This window comes from Juglans microcarpa x Juglans regia, chromosome 2D, assembly GCF_004785595.1.
Source record: "Juglans microcarpa x Juglans regia isolate MS1-56 chromosome 2D, Jm3101_v1.0, whole genome shotgun sequence".
In the NCBI taxonomy this organism is placed as follows: Eukaryota; Viridiplantae; Streptophyta; class Magnoliopsida; order Fagales; family Juglandaceae; genus Juglans; species Juglans microcarpa x Juglans regia.
The window spans coordinates 3985694-4013657 of record NC_054596.1 but is presented as its reverse complement, the minus strand read 5'-3'; the positions used below and the strand labels follow the sequence as shown (position 1 = coordinate 4013657).

At 37.9% G+C, this 27964-nt stretch overlaps 4 protein-coding genes across 9 annotated transcripts; 2 read left to right on the top strand and 2 right to left on the bottom strand.

Annotated features, from left to right (window-relative positions):
• Positions 1-22: 22 nt before the first annotated feature.
• LOC121251155 (peptidyl serine alpha-galactosyltransferase) lies at positions 23-6088 on the top strand. The gene is made up of 9 exons (XM_041150493.1): positions 23-681; positions 1881-2051; positions 2191-2434; positions 2596-2796; positions 3128-3612; positions 4167-4331; positions 4527-4770; positions 4951-5622; positions 5732-6088. Exons 1-8 carry the CDS (start codon positions 383-385, stop codon positions 5563-5565), a joined length of 2424 nt encoding a protein of 807 aa, XP_041006427.1. The 5' UTR covers positions 23-382; the 3' UTR covers positions 5566-5622; positions 5732-6088.
• A 1176-nt stretch (positions 6089-7264) lies between these two features.
• Positions 7265-11098, top strand: LOC121251156 (protein WVD2-like 7). 5 transcript variants are annotated; one of them, XM_041150496.1, is made up of 9 exons: positions 7265-7533; positions 8048-8623; positions 8703-9068; positions 9186-9244; positions 9368-9442; positions 9841-9916; positions 9992-10093; positions 10177-10287; positions 10569-11098. In XM_041150496.1, exons 1-9 carry the CDS (start codon positions 7465-7467, stop codon positions 10812-10814), a joined length of 1680 nt encoding a protein of 559 aa, XP_041006430.1. In that variant the 5' UTR covers positions 7265-7464; the 3' UTR covers positions 10815-11098. The 5 variants fall into 5 exon arrangements, with proteins under 5 accessions (XP_041006430.1, XP_041006429.1, XP_041006432.1 ...); XM_041150495.1 differs by having other exon boundaries at positions 9814-9916; XM_041150498.1 differs by having other exon boundaries at positions 7266-7533; positions 10031-10093.
• Positions 11099-11714: 616 nt separating this feature from the next.
• Positions 11715-12566, bottom strand: LOC121251158. The gene has a single exon (XM_041150502.1). It carries the CDS (start codon positions 12500-12502, stop codon positions 11906-11908), a length of 597 nt encoding a protein of 198 aa, XP_041006436.1. The 5' UTR covers positions 12503-12566; the 3' UTR covers positions 11715-11905.
• A 697-nt stretch (positions 12567-13263) lies between these two features.
• On the bottom strand, positions 13264-24377 carry LOC121251157 (cystinosin homolog). 2 transcript variants are annotated; one of them, XM_041150500.1, is made up of 8 exons: positions 24100-24377; positions 16195-16327; positions 15152-15241; positions 14888-15012; positions 14702-14744; positions 14101-14218; positions 13955-14004; positions 13264-13555 (listed from the first exon to the last, which is right to left on the bottom strand). In XM_041150500.1, exons 1-8 carry the CDS (start codon positions 24291-24293, stop codon positions 13409-13411), a joined length of 900 nt encoding a protein of 299 aa, XP_041006434.1. In that variant the 5' UTR covers positions 24294-24377; the 3' UTR covers positions 13264-13408. The 2 variants fall into 2 exon arrangements, with proteins under 2 accessions (XP_041006434.1, XP_041006435.1); XM_041150501.1 differs by having other exon boundaries at positions 16195-16339; positions 23970-24226.
• Positions 24378-27964: the final 3587 nt, after the last annotated feature.

Sequence of the window (27964 nt, the reverse complement as noted above, 5' to 3'; positions counted from 1 at the left end):
TCGTTCACTCGTTGATTTTCAAACTTGGCTGCAGTTAGAATTTAGAACGAATCTGCGACAGTGACTGATGGAGCTTTGCATGTGAGCCAGCCAGGGGAGTAAGTTCATTTCTTCAACCCAGGATTCCTTTTTCTTATTCTTAAACAGTTTTTTATTTCACAAAATTAAATTTTAATTAAAATCCACGATAATGAGTCAACGAGTGTAACGACTTTGATCGTGTTTAGTTATTTAATTAGACAACCACAATTACGGACATGAATGAAGAAAAAGTACTCATTTTGACCTCAACCAAACTAGTGAGATTCATCAAAGCCATGAGATTCAGATCTTTCCGGCAATACCCATTTGAAATCGGAGCCTGAATTTGGAGCTGCTGCAAATGGCGAAGTTGTTGATTTTGGTCTTGGTGGTCGTGGGATTGATGGGTCCTGGGTGGAGCGCGGAAACGGGTCGGAAGGCTCCGTGGAGGATACACACGCTGTTCTCGGTGGAGTGCCAGAACTACTTCGACTGGCAGACAGTGGGCCTGATGCACAGCTTCAGAAAGGCCCGGCAACCCGGGCCTATTACCCGACTCCTCAGCTGTACAGAGGAGGAGAAGAAGAATTATAGAGGGATGGGTTTGGCTCCCACGCTTGAGGTCCCTTCCATGAGCAGACACCCCAGGACTGGAGACTGGTAAATTCTCTCCCTTTTTTGTTTTTACTTTTTCAAGAACACTATTTTTATTGATCTTCTTTGTTTTTTTTTTTCCTTCTCTGTCTAAATTGGGAATTTAAATCCGAGTTTGCCTTGGAATTCTTGATTGGTATGCGTTACTAACAAATGGGTTTGGTCTTAGTATGCGGCGAGTAAAAAAAATATCGTTTCGTAATTTCTCTCTTGAATGCGTCATGTTTCCATTGCTTTAGAAGTGTCAATGTGCATGGTAGTTTTTATATTATTAAGTCGATATTGATTTCACAAGGCTGTGGGTGTAGAAAGTAGAGGTGAAATTTAAACCGTTCGTTGTATTTTTTAGCCAAGTAAATCAAAATTTTCTAAGATTCTGCAAAGTAGGAGGCGAGGTGAAGTGTGATTATACTGGTAAGTGGTGCCATGGCGTTTATTGGCCATGAGGATGAGCAGGAAGAGCTGAGGTAAGGGTCAAGGATTAAAACTGAGTAACATTGAGAGGTGTGTAGCTAAGGTAGAGAACAGCATTTTACAAAATTTTGAGTTTAGAAGGTGTAACTGTATCAAAAAGCATGTCAAATCCAATAAAGAGCAAGTTTGGCTGGCAGTTAAGAAAGAATGATTCCTGTGTCACAGAGAAAAATGTGCATATGATATATTGCTGGTGGTAGCAGTGGCTTGGTGTTGTTAATTGAGAAATGTTTTTTAGGATTACGCTTTTTATGTTGTTGACATAATGGTGAAGTCTGCTGTTCTACTGAATATCGAATTTTTCAGCATCATATATGCTTCAGTTCTTGTATTAGAGGTTTTGTCTATGGTTGCTATTTCTTGTGCCTCTCAAGAAAGTTGTGAGGCTTTCAAGAGCTTCTTCAGTTCCTGTTCTTGCTCTAGATTCTTCTAGAATAAGTCAAATTATATACCAAAAAAGGGTGTTTCCTTGTGAAATCTCAGCATACAGGCGTTAGCTACTTTTTTTGTTTTCTAGTAATTCTGCCTTATGCTTGTTAGCGGGTCCTTTTGGCTGCACTCTAATGTTATCCTCAAATTTTATAATAATGGTTCTCTTCCATAATCTCTTTCATTGTATATCATCTTGGTGCTTGCTTGTTTGTAGAAAAAGTTCTTACATGTTACATTTTTCCAGGAACCCTTTCCCTAAAGTGGGGGAAAAGAACGTAATTCTTTATTTGGCTTTGTAGGTACCCTGCAATTAATAAACCTGCTGGAGTTGTGCACTGGCTTAAACACAGTAAAGATGCTGATAATGTTGATTGGGTAGTGATTCTGGATGCAGACATGATCATCCGAGGCCCTATAATACCTTGGGAACTTGGTGCTGAGAAAGGCAAACCTGTTGCAGCTTATTATGGGTATCGATTTCTTAGATTTTCTTTTTAAAGCGTTACTGTGTCATAGCAGTGTATTCTCTCATGAAAGTTTATACAAGAGTTCTTTTAGCCTCTTTTGGAGACTGTTGCTTTCAATGCCTATTGAAGACTTCTCCTTTAGGTACTTGATTGGATGCGATAATGCACTAGCTAAGTTGCACACAAAACACCCAGAACTCTGTGACAAAGTTGGTGGGCTTCTAGCCATGCATATTGATGATCTTCGAGCATTGGCTCCCTTGTGGCTTTCAAAAACAGAAGAAGTGCGAGAAGATAGAGCTCACTGGTCCACCAATCTAACTGGCGATATTTATGGGAAAGGGTGGATCAGTGAGATGTATGGATACTCTTTTGGTGCTGCAGAAGTAAGTTGCTTTGAATTCCTTGACAAAAGTTTATACCCATTTCTAAGCTGGATCTGTATCCCATTCTTATCTCAACTCCAATTGAACCAACTACTACTTGAGCTGCAGTTCCTGACATCTTATCTTTCGCTGAATGTTTTAATAATCTGTGGGTTTTCCAGGTTGGTCTTCAGCACAAGGTCAATGATAACTTGATGATCTACCCTGGCTACATCCCGCGAGAGGGAGTTGAACCTATTCTTCTTCACTATGGCTTGCCATTCAGTGTTGGAAATTGGTCTTTTAGTAAACTAGATCACCATGAGGATGATATAGTTTATGACTGTGGTCGACTATTTCCTGAACCTCCATTTCCTAGAGAGGTATTTTAACCGATAAAAAATGATCATGCATTTTCATAGAGAAAAAAATTTGTGTGGTAGAAGCCAACACACGTCTAGGGCTCATTTTTTATGCATAATTTTAATGTGATCAAAGTAAAGGATGATCCTTTTAGGGTCAGATCTTTTATAGGCTTCAATTAGATGAAGCACTGAATAAAATGTCAATGGCTTGAGTCATTTTTGTGACAACCATTTGGACTGCGGCATAGAGTTCTACATCCCAAACTTCATTCAATATTTGTATTTTTTCTGCAAAAGTAATATTTTCCTGGTCAGTATGGTGGAAACTTGAGATTCTTTCTTTGTGCAGGTACATCTGATGGAATCTGATCCAAATAAAAGGCGGGCACTATTTTTAAGTATAGAGTGCATTCACACTTTGAATGAAGGTCTTTTATTACAACACAAGGCAAATGGATGCTCTAAACCAACTTGGTCAAAATACTTGAGCTTTTTAAGGAGCAAAACTTTTGCTGAACTTACTCGGCCAAAACTTCTAACTCCTGCTACTATACAAACTGAGAAAGAATCAATACAGGCTGTACCAAAGCAGTTCATTGCTGAGCCTGGGAGGCAATATCCAAAAATTCACACCATTTTTTCCACAGAATGTATCACGTACTTTGATTGGCAGACTGTAGGACTTGTCCACAGCTTCCACCTGAGTGGCCAGCCTGGAAACATCACACGACTTCTCAGCTGTTCTGATGAAGACTTGAAGCAGTACACTGGCCATGACCTGGCTCCTACTCATTATGTTCCTTCCATGAGCAAACATCCATTAACAGGCGATTGGTAATCTATTCTTTTCAGTGTAGCAATAAAATTCTGATAGATTCCTTATAGGCCCCGATGTTAATTTCAGCAGTGGCATCCAGCCATTTGCTTCATGTAATGCGTGTTTAATTTGCCAATTGCTTCAGCAGTGGCATCCAGCCAATTCTATCCCAGACAATATCTCGGTTAGGGTCAAACAAACATTTAAACTTTAGTGAATGTCTCTAATTTGTGTTCAGAAACAGAATTTACCACTAGATGAGTTCAATTATCTTCCATTGAATTGTTTAGGACTCTACTCTTTTTGACATGTCCACTGGGGGACCTGCTTAAATCATCTGGATACACACATGTATATCCAGATCATGACACAACAAGAATTTGAAAAAAAAAATGAATTTTTAATATATCTGTGAGAAGCTCAATATGTAATGCTAATTACCCCTCCCCGGCCCCGCTAAAAACTGGGCAGAAAAAAAAAAAAAAAAGATAGAAAATGTGTAGAGAAGTAGATGTGATGACATGAATCGCAGGGGAGGATAAAAAATGTGCTTTTGTTTATTCAATGTCAGGTATCCAGCAATCAATAAACCGGCTGCGGTCCTTCACTGGCTTAATCATGCAAATATTGATGCCGAGTTCATAGTAATTCTTGATGCAGATATGATCTTAAGAGGTCCGATTACTCCATGGGAGTTCAATGCAGAACGTGGGCGGCCAGTTTCAACTCCCTACGAGTAAGATACAGCAACATATATCCCTTATAATGTTTTGTGTTTTCTAGGCTCTTGAGTGTAATTAGGCATTGCTCTCTCTCTCTCTCTCTCTCTCTCTCTCTGTGCAAATGTTTGTTACTGCTTGCATGTTTTTTCCTGCATTTGAAATTGCATACGATGTATATGACTCCCTTATTTATGCACTATGCATGCCAGGTACCTTATTGGGTGTGACAATGAGCTTGCAAAACTCCATACTCGCCATCCTGATGCATGTGACAAGGTTGGAGGTGTAATCATCATGCATATAGATGATCTCCGGAATTTTGCTCTGCTATGGCTGCATAAAACAGAGGAGGTCCGTGCTGACAAAGCTCATTATGCCAAAAATATCACAGGCGATATATATGAATCTGGGTGGATAAGTGAGATGTATGGTTATTCATTCGGTGCGGCAGAGGTACTTAAACTTCTTGTAAAGCAACTCATAATTTAGATTATAGGTTGGTACACTTTACATTGTTGTTCATGGAATGTGGCAAAATGATGTATGTGTTCAGAGGAGTTGTAGTTTTCTATGAGCGACTACAATGTTCTGACAAGTGCCCCTCTTCTCCTCTCTTCTTCCTTATCTGTGCAGTTGAAATTAAGGCATATCATTACTAGGGAGATATTGATATACCCTGGATATATTCCTGAACCTGGTGTCAAATATAGAGTTTTCCACTATGGATTGGAGTTCAGAGTTGGAAATTGGAGCTTTGACAAGGCAAATTATAGGGATGTTGAAATGGTTAATAGATGCTGGGCAAAGTTTCCAGACCCACCGGATCCTTCAACACTTGATCACACTAATGAGGACATACTACAGCGTGACCTGCTTAGCATAGAATGCATAAAGACGCTGAACGAGGCACTACGCCTGCATCATGAGAAGAGGAACTGCCTTGATCCCAGTACCCTATCCACCTCGAGGCCGAATACAGAAAAGGAAATTGCAATGTCAAGGAAATTTGGTAGCTTTGATGAAATTAATGCTGTAAGAAGCAACCACTTGCCAAATAATAATTCTCATGGATTGTCAAAGCCTGCCGTGATAGACAGGATGTTTAGTTCTTTCAGGTTCTGGCTTGTTGCTCTATGGGCTTTTGCTGGTTTTGGTTTCTTGGCAGTCATGTTTGTGGTGTTTTCCAGTCGGAAAAAAAGAACCAGAGGAAAAAATTACAGAAACAAGAGAAGATCTTCACATACTTGATACTTTGATATGAAGACGTGAGAGGCAAATTTGCAGTGTTGACAAATCCTTTTTTTTTTTTTTGGGGGGGGGGGGGGGGGGGGGGGGGGGGGGGGGGGGGGGGGGGGTGGGGGAGCTGGTAAAATCCAAGGAGGAGATCAGAAGAAAAAAGACAAGCATCAGAATGTTGAGAATTACTGCAATACATTGCATGCTACAGGGAATCGGCAAGACCAATCCATTCTAGCATTCAGCCTTCTAATTATTATATTTTTTAGTATTGTTTTACAGAGATCAAGATGGACATATGAAAAATAGGACATTATGAAGAAAAGATAGCATGTGTGGGAAGAGGTCTGCATGAGATTTTATACTTGAGAGACTTATCTTTTTTCTTTTCTTCAAATTGCACGCTTGCTCACAGTTTGGTTAATTAATGTGCAAGTGGTGTGCTTGTACCCTTACAAAATAAGCATAATGTGTTTCAGAGTTTTGATTTTGTATGAGTTACTGTAATATTCTAACAGGAACTTTGGTTGGGATACTGATGCTATTTTTTCTTTTTTGGCTCTGTTCGCTGTGGCACCCCCTCACCCCATTTCCCATTGTCGGGTATACCTCTTGTTCAACCAAATAAATAAACTAAAAGCTCAAAAATAAATAAATAAGAAAAACAAAGTCATGTAGTTTACAATATGCCATCCTTTTTTGGGGCTAGTTTGGATTTAGATATGAAACGAGATGATTTTAGATGAAAGATAAAAGTTAAAAAAAATGTTATTGGAATATTATTTTTTAATATTATTATTGATTTAAGATTTGAAAATATTTGAATTAAGATTTGAAAAAATTAAATTGTTTATTATATTTTATGTAAAAATTTAAAAAAATTGTAATAATGAGATGAGATGAAATACTTTTTAAATCCAAACGGACCTAAAAAGATAAATCACTTTTTCATGCCGTGATGAACCACTGCCTTTTTTTTTTTTTTTTTTGTGTGGTCATTTTAGCCATTAAAATGAGCCACCTAAGACACTTATAAAGTTTCAATTTCTTTTCCTTCTTGTTCTAGATGGATACATGTCGCCCCCACCCATTTAAGCAAACATTAGAGTGAAAGAACGTGTTTGGGGGAGCTTCGGGTGTTGTATATGAAGAAGAACAAAGATATCAAGTATCCTAGGACCAACTTACACATCTCACAACATTTTCCTTGTTAGTTGTCATGGTAACGTTGCAACTACTGGTAGTTCAACATCTACATCTCTGTCCTCTACCATCTAACTTACCACCCAAAACATCATCCTCTCTCCTTCTCCATTTTGCTTAAACCATCGACAATTCCGTATATGCAGGTTTAAAAAAATAGTCATTCATTAGATGGATTGAGTAATATTATATACTATAGTCTCATTTTATTTTCATTCTATTACGTAAGATATGATATATTTATCATTATTAAATAATAAAAAATTATCTAATAATGATATATATGTTAAGATGAAAATAAGAGAGCAGTGTCGCGAATAGAATTTTCATAATAGTGTTAAAAAATAATAGAGAGTACGTATAATTGAGGGCAACTTCGAATTCAAATTTGCCAAAAAGTGAACGTTGTAGATAAATCTTTTTTGTTTATTAGTTTCAAGGTGTGGGGCCCATGTCGAGTTGAAAAAGATCGAAGCTCCTCCAAACATGGTTGGGACTCGGGAGACCCCACTTCAGAAATAAAAGATTGCACTGCACTGCTCTTTCTCATCTGCATATGGCCTACTTTTCTACGACATGGACTCTTCGCTTCTTTCCATTTGAAATTCAAATTTAAACGGCACTTATGAGAAATTGACGGCATAGAACGACAGAGGAGCATTAACGGTTCTAGCTTCGATTTTTTGAGGTTGCAACAACCAACGAAGCATGGGAGACTCAGCTTGTCTCATGCAACCATTCTCCTACACTTCTGGCATTCCCAATGAAGCCAACGAGGTCAGTTCATGAAACTACACAACAATCTGAGTACTCTTTTTCTTTTTTTTTTGTTAGTCGTGGATATGGGCTGCTTACCATTCGCTGAAATGGTCTTTGCATAAATTTAGTATTGAATCTGTTCTTTTTTCTTTCTTTCCGGTTTCTCTTACGACATTTCTGGTTGCTGAGAAAATAACAGAAAATTGAACTAGAAATTATCTCAGCATCCACTAATAGAATTTCTTGCTTCAAAAAATTAGATGTAATTATGTAAAGCCTGATTGGGTAAGTTTTCTAATTTTCTCTCCAAATGAAAACCGAGAAAAGGACCTAAACTCGTTTTCTTTCTGCATTTTTTACACCAACCAAACATATTCCTTTACCTTCCCAACGATACTGTTTCCCGACCTCCGTTCAGTTTCTTGTATAAGATTCCATTACTACTTTCAAATTTTTTCGTTCATCTTGTAATTGGACTGAATTGCGGCAGTTTTAGTTTCTCAATGGCTCTAAAAATCTCCCTCTGCTTCAGGGTAACCCTATTCATGCTCTGGTGCAGTCAATCTCATTTGGGAGGTTCATGTCAGAGTCCTTAGCTTGGGAGAAATGGTCTACCTTCTCTCACAACCGCTATGTTGAAGAGGCGGAAAGGTACTCCCGGCCTGGCTCTGTAGCTCAGAAGAAAGCTTTCTTTGAAGCTCATTACAAGAAAATCGCTGCTCAAAAGGCGGCAGCTATGCTTGAACAAGCTAATGCAGCATCAAACAATGAAACAGCTGAAGAAGAAGTAGCTAACAATATCAATCCCCCTGATTCGGAGATAGTGATTCCAAATTCCAATGAGGTTATTGACCAACAACATGTGGTCGCTACTCCAAATACCGCAGCATATTCCTTTGTCAACGACAATGAGTATGGTTCAAACGCTGAGAAGGGTCAGTTTGAAAGTCGCATTGTGGACGGAGCTGATCTGGTACCTGAAAATCATGTTTTTGTGGTGAATTCATTGGAAGTTGAAAAATCGAACCAGCTTAGGGATGTTGATAATCACAAGTTAGCTGAAACGGAGCTCGGTGGAACGCCCCAAATGGAGAAACCTCTATTGAGGGTACCACATTTGATTTATGTTCATGAATTTTGGTTTTGATTTCTAAGTCATCGTGCTTACATGATTGTTATGGCAACAGAGCTCAAACTCGAATCAAGATTCTTTGGCGTCAATGAGCAAGAAGAAACCATCACTTTCTTCCTCAAGTTCATTGATTCATGGTAGAGCAACTAAGGTCCCATCTTCACCTGCCAAAGACGTGGATCCTATTGGTCCCAAAAAGGATAACAATGCTACTCCCATGATTATGAAGTCTGCAATACACTCAGCAGATAAGAAGAGATCAACTCCGAAATCACATTACAAGTCAGTCAATTTCACTCCCATTAGGGAAATTAATAGGTTCACTTCGAAAGTTATCCGGAAGATTGAAAGTTCAAGACCTGGTGCTAGTTCTTCCAAGACATTTAAAGATTGCTTGACTCCTTTGAAGACCCCAACTACGGTGCTTTTTCTTAGTTCCCCTCACCTGGTCACATAGACCATTTTCTTTTTCTGAATGAACTACCAACTTTTCCGTTCTCATCAATCATGTTAAGATGAGTGCATCTTCAAACTGCAGGTATCGAAAAATGAGGTACGAAGGCATCCTTCAGCTACCCCTTGGTCAGCAGAGAGAAGGTACCCTAGTTTTAGAAACTAAATAAGAAAAACTTTCAAAAGTTATATGTTTTCTTACAGATGGGGCATTTGTTCAAAATTTTAAGTCTTGCACATAAATATTGTGACGTCTGTAAATCACAGGGCCAGGACACCACTTGATCCCTCAGCCCCTGAGAGCATAAAAGTCAGCCAAAAATGGCGCTTGCTTCCTACTGAGTAAGCATATTTCACTAATATTGTTCCAAGAGATTGTTCATATTTGATGAATACATAGTGCATTCCCGATACTAGGGACAGTGGAGAATGGAACTAGAGATTGTTCTTTCTAGGCAGATTATAGGGGTGGTATGGAAAGAAAAATACATGCATCAATTCCCAGTCTACCGCTAATGGGACTCATGGTATCGGGTAAAAACCTTTTTTTAAAGGAAAGAATACACAATGAACAGACTATTTTCACTCTTTTTTCTAGAAGGCTAAGTTTATAAGATCAAACGGATATTTTAGGAATATCCGATGTGAAACAGATCATTTTGAAGGAGTTAAAGGCCCTTGGGTTCTGATAATAATTTTTATTTTAATGCCAGTTGTTCCAAATATTTGAGTGCATGCAGAAACAAAATGCAGACCCCAATTTTATCCACCCCTTTCAGCTTCAGGACAGAGGAAAGAGCTGCAAGAAGAAAGAAGGCAAGGCTTGGTCTGGGTCTTTTCATAATTTTATATAAGGAACTCTTTCATGGACTATAAATATGTAGCTCACAGATTTGTATATCTTTGCCATTTCTCCCATGTTGCTTCCAGAAGCTAGAAGACAAATTCAATGCTAATGATGCACAAAAAGTGCAGCTGCAAACAAAAATCATGGTTGTTATCTCGTCATCGAGCTAAATTTGAATCTTGAAATATTTTGTCAATCAATGACATCAATTCATTGACCATTTGTGCAGGAGAAAGCAGAAACAGAAATTAGAAAACTGCGCCAAAGCCTTTGCTTCAAAGCCAGGCCACTGCCTAGTTTTTACAAGGAAAGAAAAGAGCAACAGAATGAGATGAATAAGGTATCTTTGTGACCTTCCTAAGCTCTTCGGTATCGTTAAATAGATTTGCTACACCAAATATATTGTTTGTCATTTGTGGAGACTGGAAAAGACCTTTAATAAAGTCTCACAAAGCAGCAACAGAAACATCAATTTAAAACAGCATCGAAGAAAACATCGACTAAAAACCGAAATTCATTTGTCTTTCGATTTCTTCATCTATGTAAAACTTAAATGGCCATCCTGAGTGGTGTTATTTTAATCTGCAAAAGTTATGATTATGCATCCTTTCTTATCTGCAGATTCCATTGGCACATCCAGAGTCACCCAAGCTAGGAAGAAAGCCCACTCGCATCATGGCAGAGAGCACATCCTCTCTACCTCCTCAGAGGCCTTCAATCAAAAGAAGCGGCTCCAAGCCTCTCCATGGAAAGGATTATCAAACTACTCCAACTCGTTCTCTCACTCCACAATCTATAGTGGATACTCATGAGAATACGTCTCCAAATATTCAGATGGATAGCCATATCCACAAATATCGCACTTAGGAATGGAAAGCAGAATATCATTGAACAAGGTCGAATATCATTCAATAACACCATTGCTGCTTAAAGCTTAGAGCGACTTTCAGATGTGCACGATGACTCTGTGTGCCAAAAAGAAACAGCCAGGGATACCAGCACTTCGATTTGGATAAATTTCACAAGTTTATGCAGCAGTTCTTAATGAGATTAGTACTTAGCAGACGTATGCACTGTACAATACTTCCATTTCATCTGTACCCGGCAATCAGCATTATAAATGAATTGAAGTCATCCTGTAGTTTAGGATCCTTCCCACCTTACGGAGTTGTTGAGATAGAATTTAGAAAAGGTTTCGTCAAACGTGGGATCTATCTACGTTAAAAAGTAAATTTTTCTATGGGTCCAATAATAGGCCTATCACCTTCGCTCAGGCCCATGTATCTCAAGAGTCAAGCTATAGTCGTAGAGCTCAGCAATAGATTTTCAGCCCATGTGGTATCCCTTTTTGTTTTTGAATAATGTGGAATGCACAAATGCCGTATAGTCGTTTTAAAAAAGAATAGGGTCTATTATTAAAAAATTAATTTATTTTAATGTGGGTTTTATATTTATTTATTTTTTTTAAAGTGATTACACGGCATTTGCACACTCACAACTGTAACTATTATTTCTCTTTGTTTCTAGACAGCATATAAGTTAGTCTTAGAGAGATTTGAGAAATACTTTAATCACAAATAGATTTATATAAAATTAAATTTATAAATTAGCGTGATTTGATGTGATATGTTAATAGTAAAATTACTTTTATTATAAAATATATCTAACGAATATATTACATCAATTTGTAAATTTATTTTTATAAAAATTTTTTGCGTCTGTTCTATATAGATTAAGACACTATTCATTGGAGTGAAAAGCCAATAATACTTAAAAGCTATTGCCGACACTTGCGATTATAAAAACCAAGAAGAAGAGCATATGCGACAACCTCTCCACTAAGAGATGTTGTACATTACATTATTTTAAGTAAACAAAGGACGCATAATAGAAAGAAAGCTACAAAGGAATCATTCGAAATGGTCAATGTACATAATAAATTAACCATAGATTAGCAATCACCATTCCTCCACTAAACACCAACCTTCCTCCTCCTCAACTCGATCCAATCTCAACCCCACATCACAAAAACTCATCTCATCATCATCAATAACATGTTTCTCTTCATTATTGTTTTTAGTATCGACCTCTACGTTGTCGTTCCCTCTGTTTGTAGATGTAAGATCCACCGACTCATTATGCTCATCATCGAGATCAGAAACTTCATCATCATTCATATAATCACTTGACAAATGATCCATAAGATCAGTGGCAGAGATACTGGAGAAATTCAAACCGGGTTGTCCATCCACGACCCGCCAACTGACAAACCGAGAATTTATCATGACGTCATTTGACTTTAGCTTCTGTGCCCCTTTGGCCTTGAGCTTGGACTTACTTGTTGGGTGCACGTGACAACCGGTGCATCGTGGGGTTGCACACTTCCCTGTAAACTTTGAGTGATTGGTGGGCTTGGATGGCACCTTGGTGAACAACCCGGCAGTTGGGGGCGAATCAAATTTATTGATGAACCGGGTTTCGGGTCTTGGATTTACTGAAGATGGTAGGATCCGGTAAGTCCTAACCATCCCATGTTGGCGACCCTCTCTCTTCATGTTTTGGTGTGTGTTGCGGGCTAGAAGGAAATGAATGAGAAAGGATAGAGTTGTGACTCTTATTTTATAGGGAGAGAAGCTTGGGAGGCAAGTTGTGCTGGTTGGACAGAGTACGTGTGGACCAAGCAAAGTAAGATCAGATAGCTCGTTTAGATGAATTGACAAGGAAGTCTAGTTGGCTGATTAAAATCGACATTAATTATTATGAATAAAGTTATAAGATTGAGAACAGCATGATATTGGACTTACATTAATTTCATCGATTTATGCTACGAAAGACATGGAAGAGGAACAAGCACCTTAATTTTATTGGGTTTGACTTGCATCATGTTAAAAATTCAGAAACGTTTTGTTTGAAAAATGAATGAACAAGATTGTTTTAAGTGAAAAAATAAGTCAACTTTACCATCAGGTGTGGTTTGGATAGTGAGATGAGTTAAAATAGCTTTAAATGAATTGAATATAATATTATTAGAATATTATTATTATTTTAAAATTTAAAAAAATTAAATTATTTATTATATTTTGTATGTAAATTTAAAAAAATTATAATAATAAGATGAGATGATATTGAGTGATTCTTGAATCCAAATCGTACTTTGATTTTGTCTATTTACTTTTTAACATGATGTATCCCGTGAAAAGTAAAGATAGGCTTACAATATATTCACAATCTATATACAACTTTAAATATAATAATATTTTTTACTATATTTAAACCCATCAAATTAAAAATAAAAGTAAAAAAAAAAAAAAAAATTAAAATAATATTATTTTATTTATAATACAATTTTATGTTCCATATAATTGATTTCGTTTCACATGCAATCTCTGTTTCTTTTGAAAATAAACACAGCCCTTAAAATTGACTCTGACATTATAATTAGAATCAGAGCAGAGCAAAGTTTATACATTTTCTGATTGTGGGCAGTCAGCAGACTTGACGAGTGGTTCTTTGATTTCCGCAATGAGCTTATGAGAGACTTGAGACTTCTTGCGAGGATAGAGCACAAAACGTTGACACATGAAAATAATGTCAAAGAAAATAGATACCTGCAACAACATATTGTCATATTCCATCCAATTTTGTAGACACATCCCAACATACAAAAAAGGAAAAGTCTATTATGCCGTCCAAATCATACCGTTCGGTTTTGTTTTTACCGACTAATGAAGAAAGTGATTTTAAATGTAATGATGTATTTTTTTTATTTTTTAAAAATATTTAAATACATTAAAATAAATGTTAATAGAAAAATGAAAAAAAAAAAAAAAAACTAGTTTTACACCTAGTGGTAACACCGAGCAGTACTACTTGGGCGGCAGAGTAGCACCGCTCTACAAAAAAACATCAGAGTAACACTGCTCTACAAAAAAAAATCCTTAAAAGCATTATATAGTACGGGGCATAGAAGCTGATCTTAAATCAGATAAGCAAAGAAATATCCCTACCAGTGATAACAACATCTTCCCCATATTTCCATTAAAGTTCACCCAAGAACCTGAAAATAGCATTAAATTTTGGTAATATGTTATGCATGGTGGGTGGGGGATCGATTTCGATGTCAAAATCTATGCTTGAGGAAGAAAAGATGAACCTTGATCAATAGATTGCACAGCCATCTGCGCATAATTAGCCACCCCTCCACAAAAATCGAGTAAAACGTTACCAATGTTGAATCCATCTGTGCTCTTTCGCGCAAAGTTCATAAACGCCTATATTTCATAATAAAATTCATAACCGAAATGTAGATGGATAGTCCAGACCATGTAACTAAGGTATAAAAGTCATATATCTCAGCAATTACAAGCAACCTTTTTTTTTCCTCAATATTTTTACCATCTTGTAAGGTGAAGACAATGAAAACACCTAGAATAGATGACATTTGACGTTCCTTCTAAGAGTGGTGCTACTCTTCCGCCCATTCGGTGTATCGCTCAGTGCAAAATGCATTTGTCTTTTTTTTTTTTACTTTTTATTTTAAATGTTTTTAAACACATTTAAACATTTTTAAAAAATAAAAAAATACTAATACACTAATAGTCACTTCTTTAACTATTAAAAAAATTAGAAAAAAATAGATATATGAGCAGTCAAAATGAGAAAACAAAATAAAGAGACATATTAACATTATTCTTCCTCCTAATTCATTTATTTGGTGCTTTCACCGTCTCAATGAAAAGGGTTAGTGATCTGACCTGGGGAATATATTTGATTACCGCCATGATTACTTGAATTGAGCTGCAAGAAGAAGAGGGACAATCACTAAGCATCGAATGAGCATGATCTTTTGCAGTGTGCAGACATGAAAGTTGTCAGCCAATATTGGCATTCACATAAGGTTGAAATTCAAAGGTACAAAAAACATAAACGGAACATCTTACTTAAAGATAGATATTAGCCAGAGCCAGGAATGTGTTGGCAAAGCTGTGAAAAAACAAACAGCAGCAAACAACCACACGGCAGAGACAATTGCAATAGATATCTTGGAGACTTTCTGATTTCCACGCTTTACAAAACCACCAGAAAGGAAGATCGAATTAAACACCACACCACGCAAAAAAAGAAAAAGAAAATACTACGATAAAGATGAACCCTTGTAGGATGAAAGAAGATACGAACTCGGTGTGGACGAGTAAGCCACATACTTCATAGATTAGAATTTGGAACAAGGTAACTGCTGTCATTAGAACTGCGTGGGCAGAGAAAACCACGTCGTTTGCAGCAACAGGTATCATCTGCAGTAATTATAATACAAACAAATAAGACAAATGATACCCAATTCATGAAAAGAACACCAAAAACCTTCAACTTGGACAGATAGGTCCCGATTGAAATTTAGACGGAAGTGAGATCAATTGTCTTGTTTATTTTTGTAAATGAAATGAAATGAATTGAGATTAAAGTTAAAAGTTAAATAAAATATTATTATAGTATATTTTTTAATATTATTTTTATTTTGAAATTTGAAAAAAATTAAATTGTTTATTTTATTTTGTATGAAAATTTAAACAAGTTGTAATAATTAGATAAGATGAGTTAAGATGAATTGTGAAAATGATGCCAGTTTAATCTAATTTTAAACTGAATCTAACATTCAAACACTCAACTCTCAAATCACTAAACTTATTTCAACTCAAAATCTCTTTACACGTGAGACCCACAATTTTTTTCAACTCAATATTTCTTTCCACGAGAGATTCATGATCTTTTTTAACTTCTCATAAATTCATCTAAACTCATCTTAACATTCAAAAATATTTAAACTTATCTTAGATAGACTTTATAAAACTTATTCTACCATCTCAACTTATTACTATTCATAAAAAACTCAATTCAACACAATTTAGCTGAACATCTAAACGAAACAGATTCAACAATATCACCAGTTTCAAACGTTGCCTTCTTGACCTGGACATACAACCAAAAACGGAACAACATGAGCTACAAAGAACCTAAAATCAATGAAAAGCAGATCCCAATATTCTGAACTTAAAATTCATCGTCTCAACGCAGTCCAAATACGTTCGGTCAGCATCGTCTGCATGTGTACATATGGGGTGGAACCCTAAAAAACAAATGTTTCTTATGCTTTATCGAAAACTGATTTCTCTTCTGTTTTCACCGTTATTGATCTTCTTCCACTCTATTTCTCTGTTTTTTAAACACTACGAGAAGAAAGCACACGAACCTCATCGTAGCCGTATTTCTCGTAGTATTGCTTCTGAATAGTGGAGCTAAAGTAGAGGGACGCGTTGTATATGAGATACGAGGAGTGCTTCGTCAAATTCAGCACCGCGAAATCGAAGCTCAACCCCACCACACTGGGTTCACACCTATTAGTTGGAGGGGCGCCCACGTGGGGCTGACCCCTCCATGCGTTACTTGTAACGTTACAAGTAACGTTACTTGTAACGTATCTTGTGTAACGCATGGCTTAAAGCCATGCGTTACACAAGACTATTGAAGGCTGGCCTTTAAGGCCAGCCGTGCATAGGAGGACTATATATAGTCCTCCTCAATTGTGTTTTGAGGATACCTATCCAGAAAAAGAAAAATAGAAGAAAAAGACTCTCTCTCTTTTTGTTCTCTCTTGATAAAATACTTAGGCTGTGGATTTGTAAGTGTTACTCTAGTTCCATACTACGTAGTACACTTTCGCCACTAAGAGGAAACGCTTGGAGTTTATCAATCTGGAAAAACTCGTGGAGCAATTCTTGAAGCTGAGCTTGAGGTACTTTTTCCGCTGTGCATTCTAACATTGGTATCAGAGCTATTTTATGAATTGCTTCCAGTTTTTTTTTTCTCGCATATGCTTGAGATTTGTATGGTGTTTTTTTTTATCCTCTCTTTTTTTTCCTGTGCGAGCACCAACGCAGTGGTGCTGCGCGCACCACCGCCAGGCGCTGCTCGCACCACAGTGGTGCAGCGCGCACCATTGCGGTGCTGCGCGCACCAGCGCGGTGCTGCGAGCACCAGCGCGGTGCTGCGCGCACCTGCGCGGTGCTGCGAGCACCAGCGCGGTGCAGCGCGCACCAGCGCGGTGCTGCGAGCACCAGCGCGGTGCAGCGCGCACCAGCGCGGTGCTGCGAGCACCAGCGCGGTGCAGCGCGCACCAGCGCGGTGCTGCGAGCACCAGCGCGGTGCAGCGCGCACCAGCGCGGTGCAGCGCGCACCAGCGAGGTGCTGTGCGCACCCCCGCGGTGCTGCGCGCACCCCCGCGGTGCTGCGCGCACCCCCGCGGTGCTGCCCGCACCACGGAGGCGCAGCGCGCACCGGCGAGGTGGTCGGCAGCACCCTGCTGCTTGGACCGATCACTTCCGCCGCCTGCGGTGCTGCGTGGGAGGCTCCAGGGTGCTGCTTCGAACGGCTACTGTTCACGTGAACAGTAGCCGAAGGGGGGAAGAAGATGACCATTAGGTCATCTGATTTCCATGGGCTTGGGCCTCATGGCCCGGCCCACTCTCTTTTTTTTTTCTTTTTCCTTCTTTTTAAATATGGGCTGGGCTTGGCCCAATATTTTTACTGGGCATTTTTTTTAAAACCCACCTTTGTTCAAGCCCATTTATTTAAAAAAAAAAAAAAAAAAAAAAAAAAAAAAAAAAAAAAAAAAAAAAAAAAAAAACAGAAAATAAAATGAGGGGATGAAATTTGCTCTAAGATATATTGTTATATTAAATGTGATTTTTTATTTAATTGTTTTTAGATTAAATGTGATCACATGTGAATATATAGTTATATTCATGCTATTTTTTTTCCATTATGTTATATTACATGTGATCTTTTATTTAATTTGTTATATTAAATGTGATAACATGTATATGTGAATTGAACATGTGGATATGTGATTATTTTTATCATCTATAAATGTTAGGCTTGAATGTTTATACATTAGTCTTTATTGATAAAAAATAGAAAAATTCCCACTAAGTAGTCTTAGTTAGAAATGTCAGTGTAGATGATAGACTGAAAAAAATTGCAGTGACCCCAGTAAGAACTGTAAATGCACTGTATAGCCAAAAGACCACAGTGACCCCAGTAAGAACTGTAAATGCACTGATGGAACAAGAAAAATGGACTGTAATGGTCTTATATGAACCATCTTTGTAGACTGGCCCAACAGGTTACTGTGGTTGAAGTAGCTGTCCTTGTAGACTGGCCCAAAAGGTTACTGCGATTTTAGTAGGTTATGTCTTTACATGTGACTAGGACTAGATGACTACTTAAGACAGTGGGAGTATGGTTGAGAATTATGATTAATTCTCCCATATTTTTTGAATTTGCGCGGGAATTAAGTTAAAAATTTAATAATTGGATATTGTGGCGCAAGAGATGATTCTGAAGCCTAGCGATTTTTCGATCTTGCGACATGTCTAAATTATTTTTTTTTAACTTGGATGGACGCGGCAGATTTCTTAGGTGTGTGTGTAATATCCCTTCTTTGCGTATTGTAGTGAAATGGCATCCAAGAGTATAGTTGCCGATTTAAACAAAGGGGAGAAATTGGATGGGGAGAACTATGACATTTGGCATCGGAAGATCCAATATGTTTTAGATGAGCAAGAGGTCTTGGAGGCCTTATCTCACTCCCTTACTGAGCCCGGGGAAGGGACCTCGGAACAACACAAAATAGATCAACTAGCCTATACTCAATGGGCTAAGAAAAGTCGGTGCGCGCGCATAATAATGTTAAGCAGCATGCACAATGATCTAATGTGTGAGTTCGAGGTCTATGACACTGCCCAAAGCATGTGGGAGGCTTTGAAGTTGAAGTTTGGTGGAACTTCAGCCACTAGGTTGCGTGGGTTAACCATGAGGTTTGACTCCTATAAGATGCGCTCTGACCACACGATGAAGCAGCATCTTAGGGCTATGTCAACTATGATCCGCGAACTTAAGTCGGCAGGAAACAACCTGACTGATGAACAGCAAGTCCAGGCAGTGATAAGATCACTGCCGAATTCTTGGGAGAATATGAGCCAGAACTTGACGCATAACGAGAATATCAAAGACTTTGATGATGTCTCGCGTCACTTGGAATTGGAGGCTGAGCGCCTAGAGGCTGCCAAGCCCAATCACACGGCCTATGTGGCTGATTCTGGTTCGCGTAAGGCATCAAGGCCTAAGCGCAAGAAGTCTAAGAATGGAGTAGCTGCTGGACAAATTAAGAAGGTGTCAGGAACTTCTCAGCGCAGCAAGAGGGGCAAGCGCGGGAAGAACAAGTCGAAATTAGAGTGCTTCAACTGTGGAAAGAACGGCCACTTCGCTCGTGACTGCACTGAGCCGAAGAAGGTACACTCTGACTTTTCTCGCATTGTTTTTGTAACTAGCCATGTGATGGTTGCTCACTCCTATCCTGTGTGGACTGTTGATTCAGGAGCGACCGAACACATAGCGCGAGATAGAGTTGGATTTGTTGAGTATCGCCGGATTCCAGCTAGGAGTCGTGATATCAAGGTGGGGAATGGAGCTAGCGTTGAGGTACTGGGACTTGGTACCTACAAGCTAGACTTGCGGGGTGGCCGCACTCTTTTCCTTCACAATGTGCTATACGCTCCCGAGATCCGACGAAACTTACTTTCTGTAGTCACTCTATTAAGACTTGGTTTTCGTATTGTATTTGAAAACAATTATGTTTCCTTTTATTTGGGCCATGTGTTTTATGGCAATGCTTTTCTACAAGACGGTTTTATGATATTGAATTTAGATTATTCAAATATAAATGAGTCAATTGCTTTTCTTTCTACATCTGATAATTTGGATTCATATAAATGGCATGCTAGGCTTGGCCATATAGGGCAAGATAGAATGACTAGGTTAGCTAGAGAAGGCCTTATAGGCAATCTCGCTAAGGTCATCTTACCCACATGTGAACATTGTCTAATGGGAAAAGCTAAAAGAAAACCGTTTGGAAAAGCCACAAGGGCATCTTTTCCACTGCAATTAGTCCACTCAGACATCTGTGGTCCAATGAGTGTGAGGGCAAGACACGGAGGTGTCTACTTCATCACATTTATAGATGATTTTTCACGTTACGGTCATGTCTACTTAATCTCCCATAAGTCTGAAGCATTAGAATGCTTTAGGCGATATCTAAGAATGGTTGAGAATCAGTTAGACAAGAGTTTAAAAGTTCTAAGAACTGACCGAGGACGAGAATATCTTTCTGAGCAATTCAAAAGGCTCTGTGATGAAAAAGGAATCAAAAGACAGTTGACGATGCCGAATACGCCCCAGCAAAATGGCGTGGCGGAAAGGAGAAATCGAACACTGCTTGAGATGGTTAGGTCAATGATGGCGCAAGCAAACCTACCAATTTCTTTTTGGGGGGATGCACTTTTGACTGCTGCCTACATTCTTAACCGAGTGCCCTCCAAATCAGTAACTTCCACCCCATATGAACTATGGACCGGCGAGAAACCCAATTTGAGTAACTTGCGGCCATGGGGTTCAACGGGTTTTGTTCACAATCTTTCTCATAAGTATGGGAAGTTAGGCCCTAGAGGGAAGAAGTGTATCTTTATAAGGTACTCAGAACACTCTAAAGGGTATGTATTAATAGGTGAACAATCTGATGGAAGTGTGACTGAGATTGAGTCACGAGATGTGGATTTCATTGAAGATGAGTTTCCAAGTAGAGGAGAGGTTGATAGGAGTTTAGAACTTCATGAGATTGTAGAACAAGAAGAAAGTGCTCCAAGGAATTTAGTTGAGAATGAGGAAGAAATTCTTCAAGCTCCTACAAATTATTTGAATCCGAGTGGGAGCACATCACTTGTCAATCAATCACAACAACCTCAGCCGCGTAGAAGCACACGCGAAAGTATTCCCCGTCGTCGTTTTGAGATTGAAGGGGAAGCTTTTATGGTAGCTCCGCATGATGATGACGAGCCTAGGACAATTTATGAGGCTCTCTCATCTTCTACAAAAGATGAGTGGATGAAAGCTCTTAATGATGAGATTGAGTCTATGAAGATTAACCAGGTCTGGGATCTGGTTGATCTACCAATAGGACGTAAGACTATTGGGAACAAATGGGTTCTTAAGGTCAAACGCAAGTCGGATGGATCAATAGATAAGTACAAAGCTCGCTTAGTGGCGAAAGGATATACCCAACAGGAAGGTATAGACTATGAGGAGACTTTTTCACCTGTGGTGAGGTTTGCCTCAATTCGCCTGATTCTAGCTATAGTAGCAAACATGGATTTGGAACTCTACCAGATGGACGTTAAGACAGCATTTCTCAATGGAGAACTAGATGATGAGATCTATATGGATCAACCAACTGGTTTTGTGGTCAAAGGTCAAGAGCGCAAAGTGTGCAAGCTCAAACGATCTATATATGGCCTAAAGCAATCATCTAGACAATGGTACCTCAGATTCCATCGAGCCATTCTCTCGAATGGGTTTACGATGATCACAGAGGATCATTGTGTTTATGTCAAAAGGTCTAAGAAGAGTTTCATTATGTTGTCATTATATGTTGACGACATACTACTAGCTGGAAATAATAAAGGGTTGATAGTCGCCACAAAAGAGTGGTTATCCTTCAATTTTGAGATGAAGGATATGGGTGAAGCAGAATACATTTTGGGAGTTAAGATCTACAGAGATCGCTCAAAGAGACTTTTGTGTTTGTCTCAACAGACTTACATAAAGAAAGTCCTCGAGCGCTTCCTAATGAATGGATGTAAACCCATTGACACCCCTGTTGCAAGGAGCGATAACTTGTCTAAAGTGATGTGTCCTAAGACTCAAAAAGAAAAGGAAAAGATGGCTCGTGTCCCTTATGCTAATGCTGTGGGTAGTCTGATGTACGCAATGATGTGTACTCGACCTGACATATGCTATGCAGTTGGCTTAGTGAGTCGATTCCAATCAAACCCCGGACTAGCTCACTGGAAAGCGGTCAAAAGGATTATGCGATATCTCAAGGGAACTGCGGACTATGTGCTATGCTATCAGGGTTCAGATTTGCAGCTAAGAGGTTACAGTGATGCCGATTGGGGCAGCGACCTTGATGAGCGCAAATCAACCACTGGGTATGTCTTTCTGCTCAACCAAGGCGCCATTACGTGGAGCAGCAAGAAACAACCCTGTATAGCTTTATCCACCATGGAGGCAGAATACATAGCTTGTTCTGCAGCAGTTCAAGAAGCTGTTTGGTTACGGAGGTTCCTCAAGCATTTAGACATTGGCACGGATACTTCAGATCCGGTGACAATATTCTGCGACAGCATGGCAGCTCTCGCATATGCTAAGGACTCAAAGTATCATGGAAGAACCAAACACATAGATATCAGATATCACTACATCAGAGACATGATAGCGCAAAAGGAAGTGGTTCTGAAACATCTTTCTACGAGTCGCATGATTGCTGATCCCTTAACGAAGCCTATAGCAAGAGATGTCTTCGAGGCTCATGTTAGGAATCTAGGACTGCGTAGACTATAAATGTAATTTGTGTTCCAAATGACATAAAGATGTAACATTTCCTTTGGGATATTAATACAATATGATTCAGTTCTTGTCTTTATTGTATTGTTTTTAATACGCATACACAAGATATGTCAACAGGCTTAGATCGGCTCACTCACACGAGCGATCGCCTCTAGCGCTTAAGTAGCGAGTAGAGATGAGACATTGTGTCCCTAGGTACTTGTCCAAAGGGATAAGTTGGTTGACACAAAGTTATGTCGCCTTAGTGGGAGCTAAGATGAGGTCCATTGATAGGACTATGCATGGGTTACCCCACCATCCATGTAACCTGTAGTAAGCCAGATGCGAGTTCCTCTTTGACGCCTTGGAGACGTGCAAATTGAGGAATTCGGGTTAGACGCTTAAGGAGCGGCTAGACTAAGATCTGTACGGTGTTGATATAGACATATGCTCTTTGAGAAAGAGAAATCCACCGTAGCATGTGTTTCATACTATATGTGCTTATACGACCATATGAGTAAGTGAGTAAAATATTTCCCTCTTTCTCACTGTGTGAGTCTCATTTCTTAAAAAATGTCCTTTACTTTTGACTATGTCACGAGATGGAGGTTGTGATGTTTGCTACTTTGACATGCTGTCTATGGCCATGATTGATACGGTCTAAAGAGGCATTGTTGGGAAAGCAGTTCGATCAAAATTGAGTGATATGAGTGTAAAGGGAAGACTATTCGATATCGTATCTTCGATAGTGTTTGCTGACGTCATACAAATGACGCTACATCTTGGTAGCGGCTAAAGGTTGTGAACACATTGAAATAGTTGGAGGTAGTCAAGCATTGTTCTGAGTTTTTTTTTTTTTTTAAACTCAAGAGGGTTCGAAAATGCTTGATCTTGATGCGATCGAATAAGTCTAGGACATGACCAGACACATAAGGGATGTTACTATGCTGGTCTTCTCTGGGAGAGATTTGGTGTATGTACTCCCTCCTTTCTACAAATGTGCTTGGTGGTCGCACGGCCTATTTATTTGTATGAACAAGATTGAGAACATTAGAGAGATGCTGACCTGGGGTCATGCCCACTGTGTGCGAGTGGGAGATATTAGTTGGAGGGGCGCCCACGTGGGGCTGACCCCTCCATGCGTTACTTGTAACGTTACAAGTAACGTTACTTGTAACGTATCTTGTGTAACGCATGGCTTAAAGCCATGCGTTACACAAGACTATTGAAGGCTGGCCTTTAAGGCCAGCCGTGCATAGGAGGACTATATATAGTCCTCCTCAATTGTGTTTTGAGGATACCTATCCAGAAAAAGAAAAATAGAAAAAAAAGACTCTCTCTCTTTTTGTTCTCTCTTGATAAAATACTTAGGCTGTGGATTTGTAAGTGTTACTCTAGTTCCATACTACGTAGTACACTTTCGCCACTAAGAGGAAACGCTTGGAGTTTATCAATCTGGAAAAACTCGTGGAGCAATTCTTGAAGCTGAGCTTGAGGTACTTTTTCCGCTGTGCATTCTAACAACACCCATCAAAAAAACAAGAAAGAAAGCAACAACAATATTGAAAAACCATGGAAATGACATCCGTGCCGATCGAGGAAAAAAAGGGAGGGGACAATAGTTAGTGTTATAGACTTTTTACAGTACTGCTACTACCTCTTCCGACGGAAATTGGAGATGACTTGAGGATAGGCAGCCGTAGTCCATGATAGGCAAGCGGTCCATCCCAGAACCTGGTACATAGCTTCCATCGGAATCGAATTCCACGAAGCCATTTCTCTCTGTGTCTGTGTCGACCATCCAAGAACCAGGTACATAACTTTCACCGGAATTGAAATCCACGGAGCCATTTTTCTCTGACTCTGATAGGTACGGACGGACGGACAGCGACTGACCAATGTAGCTGTCCTTAATATTTCTTCGTGCGTTTCGGAGCCTTTTTATAGGAACATTTAGATTGTCCCTGCTCTCAACCCATTTTAATCTAGTATTATAATTTTTTTAATTTTTAACATAAAATATAATAAATAATTTAATTTTTTTAAATTTTAAAATAATAATAATATTCTAATAATATTTTAACTTCTTAATTCAATTCAACTCAGTTTAACATCTAAACGTAACCAATATTTAAAATTGAACACATTTATATCAGCTATTAAAAAAATAATAATTATATCTTTGGATATACAAACCATCTAATTTAGAGCACTATGACTTCTTTATCCTAACTTTTAAAATACATTACTAGAATTTATTTTTTCTATTTTATATATTAATTTTTACAATAAGTCATACATCAGTTTATTTATTTTTTTATATAATTTAAATATTATAATTTTTAATTATTTCAAATATTATATTCTCTACACAACATATATTTTAAATATTTCTCTATACATCACATATTTGCAATAAGATGAGAGATAAGACTCATAAGAGAGTGCTCAATACTGCTACAGGTACACGCCCAGGCGTACTGTTTGCGGAATCGGCTGACGTGGCATTAAAAAAAAAAAAGGAAAAAGCAAAACTCGATTTCAGGATTTCAGACAAATCAAAATCCTCTCTAGCGCCAAAGTCATTTTCCATCCGCCATTACCATTTTTGCATCCACGAGTGCCGTCGAACCAACCGCATTGTGGCGTTGAAATCGCTGTCGAACGAACCACGACGAAAGTGAAATCACCGTCATCCATCGTCGCGTCGAACCCATCCTAGAAGAAACATCATCGCTGTGCGAACGCTGTGCCGTCGAACCGAACCCTCATATGCGCCGATAGATCAGATTTCTGTGTTAGAGTGTGCCGTCCAATAGTGCTACAGGTTCACACCGTGGGGTACCGTTTGCCGTCGTGGGTATGAAAACTAGTTTATGCCTCTGTTTTATGGAGGTTTTGCTTCTATTTGCCAATGAGAGATTTGGTTTAGGGCATGTGAACAAGAAGATGACAAAAATCGAATACCTCCCTTCGTATTTCGTCTTCTGCACGTTGGTGGGGCAGCTTGTTTGGGGTGAAGAAGATGAACTCCCTGCGTGAATCGTCTTTACAGGTTGCTTGGGAAGGTTGCTGTGTTCTATTCGGGGTTCCATGGCCATGTAGGTTGCTGGGGTTCGAGTTTCTTTGAAACAAAGTTGTGAAGTCACGAGGTGCTAGGTTGCTGGGTTTCAGGAACCGAGAAGATAAGGAGAAGAAACGATTGTGTGATACGCACCGTTTCAATAAGTTGACGTGGACTCACGGGTACACAACGAGTACCCCTCCCAAGTGCAAACAACATTTTTCAAATGAAAATAAGATAAAAAAGGAAAGAGGATGAAATGAGAGATAAATAATAAAAAATTATTTAGAGGAATGAATAGTTATCTCTACATGTAGAGAATTTACTGTAGCTAAATGTAAAATAGAAATAAAATAGATAATCCAATGAAATGGACTTTCAGTCATCTTTCTTTATATTTTAAAGAAAATTGTATTTTACAATAGCCATTGGGAGTGCTCTTATATTATTTAATCATTACAATTTCTTCAAACTCTAACACAAAACACAATAAATAATTCAACTTTTTCACATTTGAAAATAAAAAATATTATAAAAAATTATATTATAACAATATTTTATTCAACTTTCATTCATAATAGTGAACAGGGAATAAATACATAGAAAGTAAATAGAGGGAGACATACAGATTTACGTGGTTCAGCATATTGCCTACGTCCACAGATCGTTTGAGGGGGATAATCCACTATAATATATTTATTTACAATCTCTCATCTTCACTGTACAATAGATAACATGTTTATCTTCTGGCAGAGATATCACCACTGGAGTTAATGTCATGAGGTTAAAGAAGCCCCAGAGAAGAAACTTAGCCAAAAGCCCTTGAAGTCGTCTAGCTCTCTCCCATTTATCTTCTACTCCTGCTTTCTTTATGTCTCATCATCTTTCTTTCATGTCACTTATCCCTTTTTACTCCTTACAACCTATCCTCTCCAACCTTTTGTCCCCTCTCTCTCTTTTCTTCTTCTCTCATTTCTTTATCTTCTTGATTATTAGGACGAAAGATATTTTATTCCCTCCATATAATTTAATCTTATTTTAATTTTTAAATCATCATTTATTTTTAAATTTTAAATTTATTTAATTATTTAAATTATATTATAGTTGATTGGTATGAAGAGAAGATATTACGAGAAGAGTTATGCAGTATATTTTGCTTCCATCAACATAATTCGAGAAGCGCAAAATGGTTTTAATATATAGCATTTTTTTGAAAAAAATAAAAATGTTATATATTAGATTCTAATCTCACTTTCATTTTATTACTACGTTGATAATAAATTAACATTTTATTTTTAGTTTTTTAAAATCAAAAACTAATTAAAAGTCGACGGACTTGTCAACATGGAATAAAAGTAAAATACTACTATTCTAAGATTTGTACAACACGCATTGCGTGACATGATTTTGCATAAATGTCAAACTAAACGGGCAGTTAGGATAAGTTGATATACCTAACACCTTTCATCTTTCCCCACAAGGTTTATAATGGGATTGGAAGAATGAATTGGGCTTTAATTCCGTCTTGGTTCGTTGGGCTCAAACTGCCAATAAAAAAAACTTGCCAGCTTGGCAACAATATTGTCCACGTAGATACGTCTTGAAATAACACATGATATTATTAATATTTTTTTATTTTTTGTTGTGATTTATTTTATAGACAGTAAATATATTTAACCAAGAAATAAAAAAATATATTTTAAATAATCGACGCTACATCAAAAAAATCATAAAATAAGATAAATTGCTCCTACTATTATTTCAATTTCAAATAAACTTAAGCGGAAAAATGATATTTTTCATTTAGAATTTTCTGCACTTCAACTAACTCGTAATTAGTAGGCTTATAAAAAAATGATTTAGCTACAAAATTATTTTACAAATTAACATGATTTGATGTTGTATGTTAGATTATAAAATTATTTTTATTGTAAAATAAATCTAACGTCTTATATAAAAATATAATTTATAGATTCATTTTTGTAGGATTTTTTTTTGTAGTTATAAAAAAGGAAAAAGTCTTATTGTAAGTAAGTTTGTATACTAAATCGCGCATAGATGTTGACATATAAGGCATTTGTTTAACGAAATGGTGCGAATTGAAGATGAAAATAATTTTTGTAAGATAAAAAATTTTATTTTTCTCTCAAAAATTTTTTTCTTTTGTTTTTAATTTCAATAAAAAAAGTTTTTTTTTTTTGTAGTTATAAAAAAGGAAAAAGTCTTATTGCAAGCAAGTTTGTATACCAAATCGCGCATAGATGTTGACATATAAGGCATTGTTTAATGAAACGGTACGAATTGAAGATGAAAATAATTTTTGTAAGATAGAAAATCTTATTTTTCTCTCAAAATTTTTTTTCTTTTGTTTTTAATTTCAATAAAAAAAAGTCATGTTAACGTGGTACGCTGTTTGATGTGTCAAACTGCTTGTATCTAACAAGGTTCATAAAAAAAA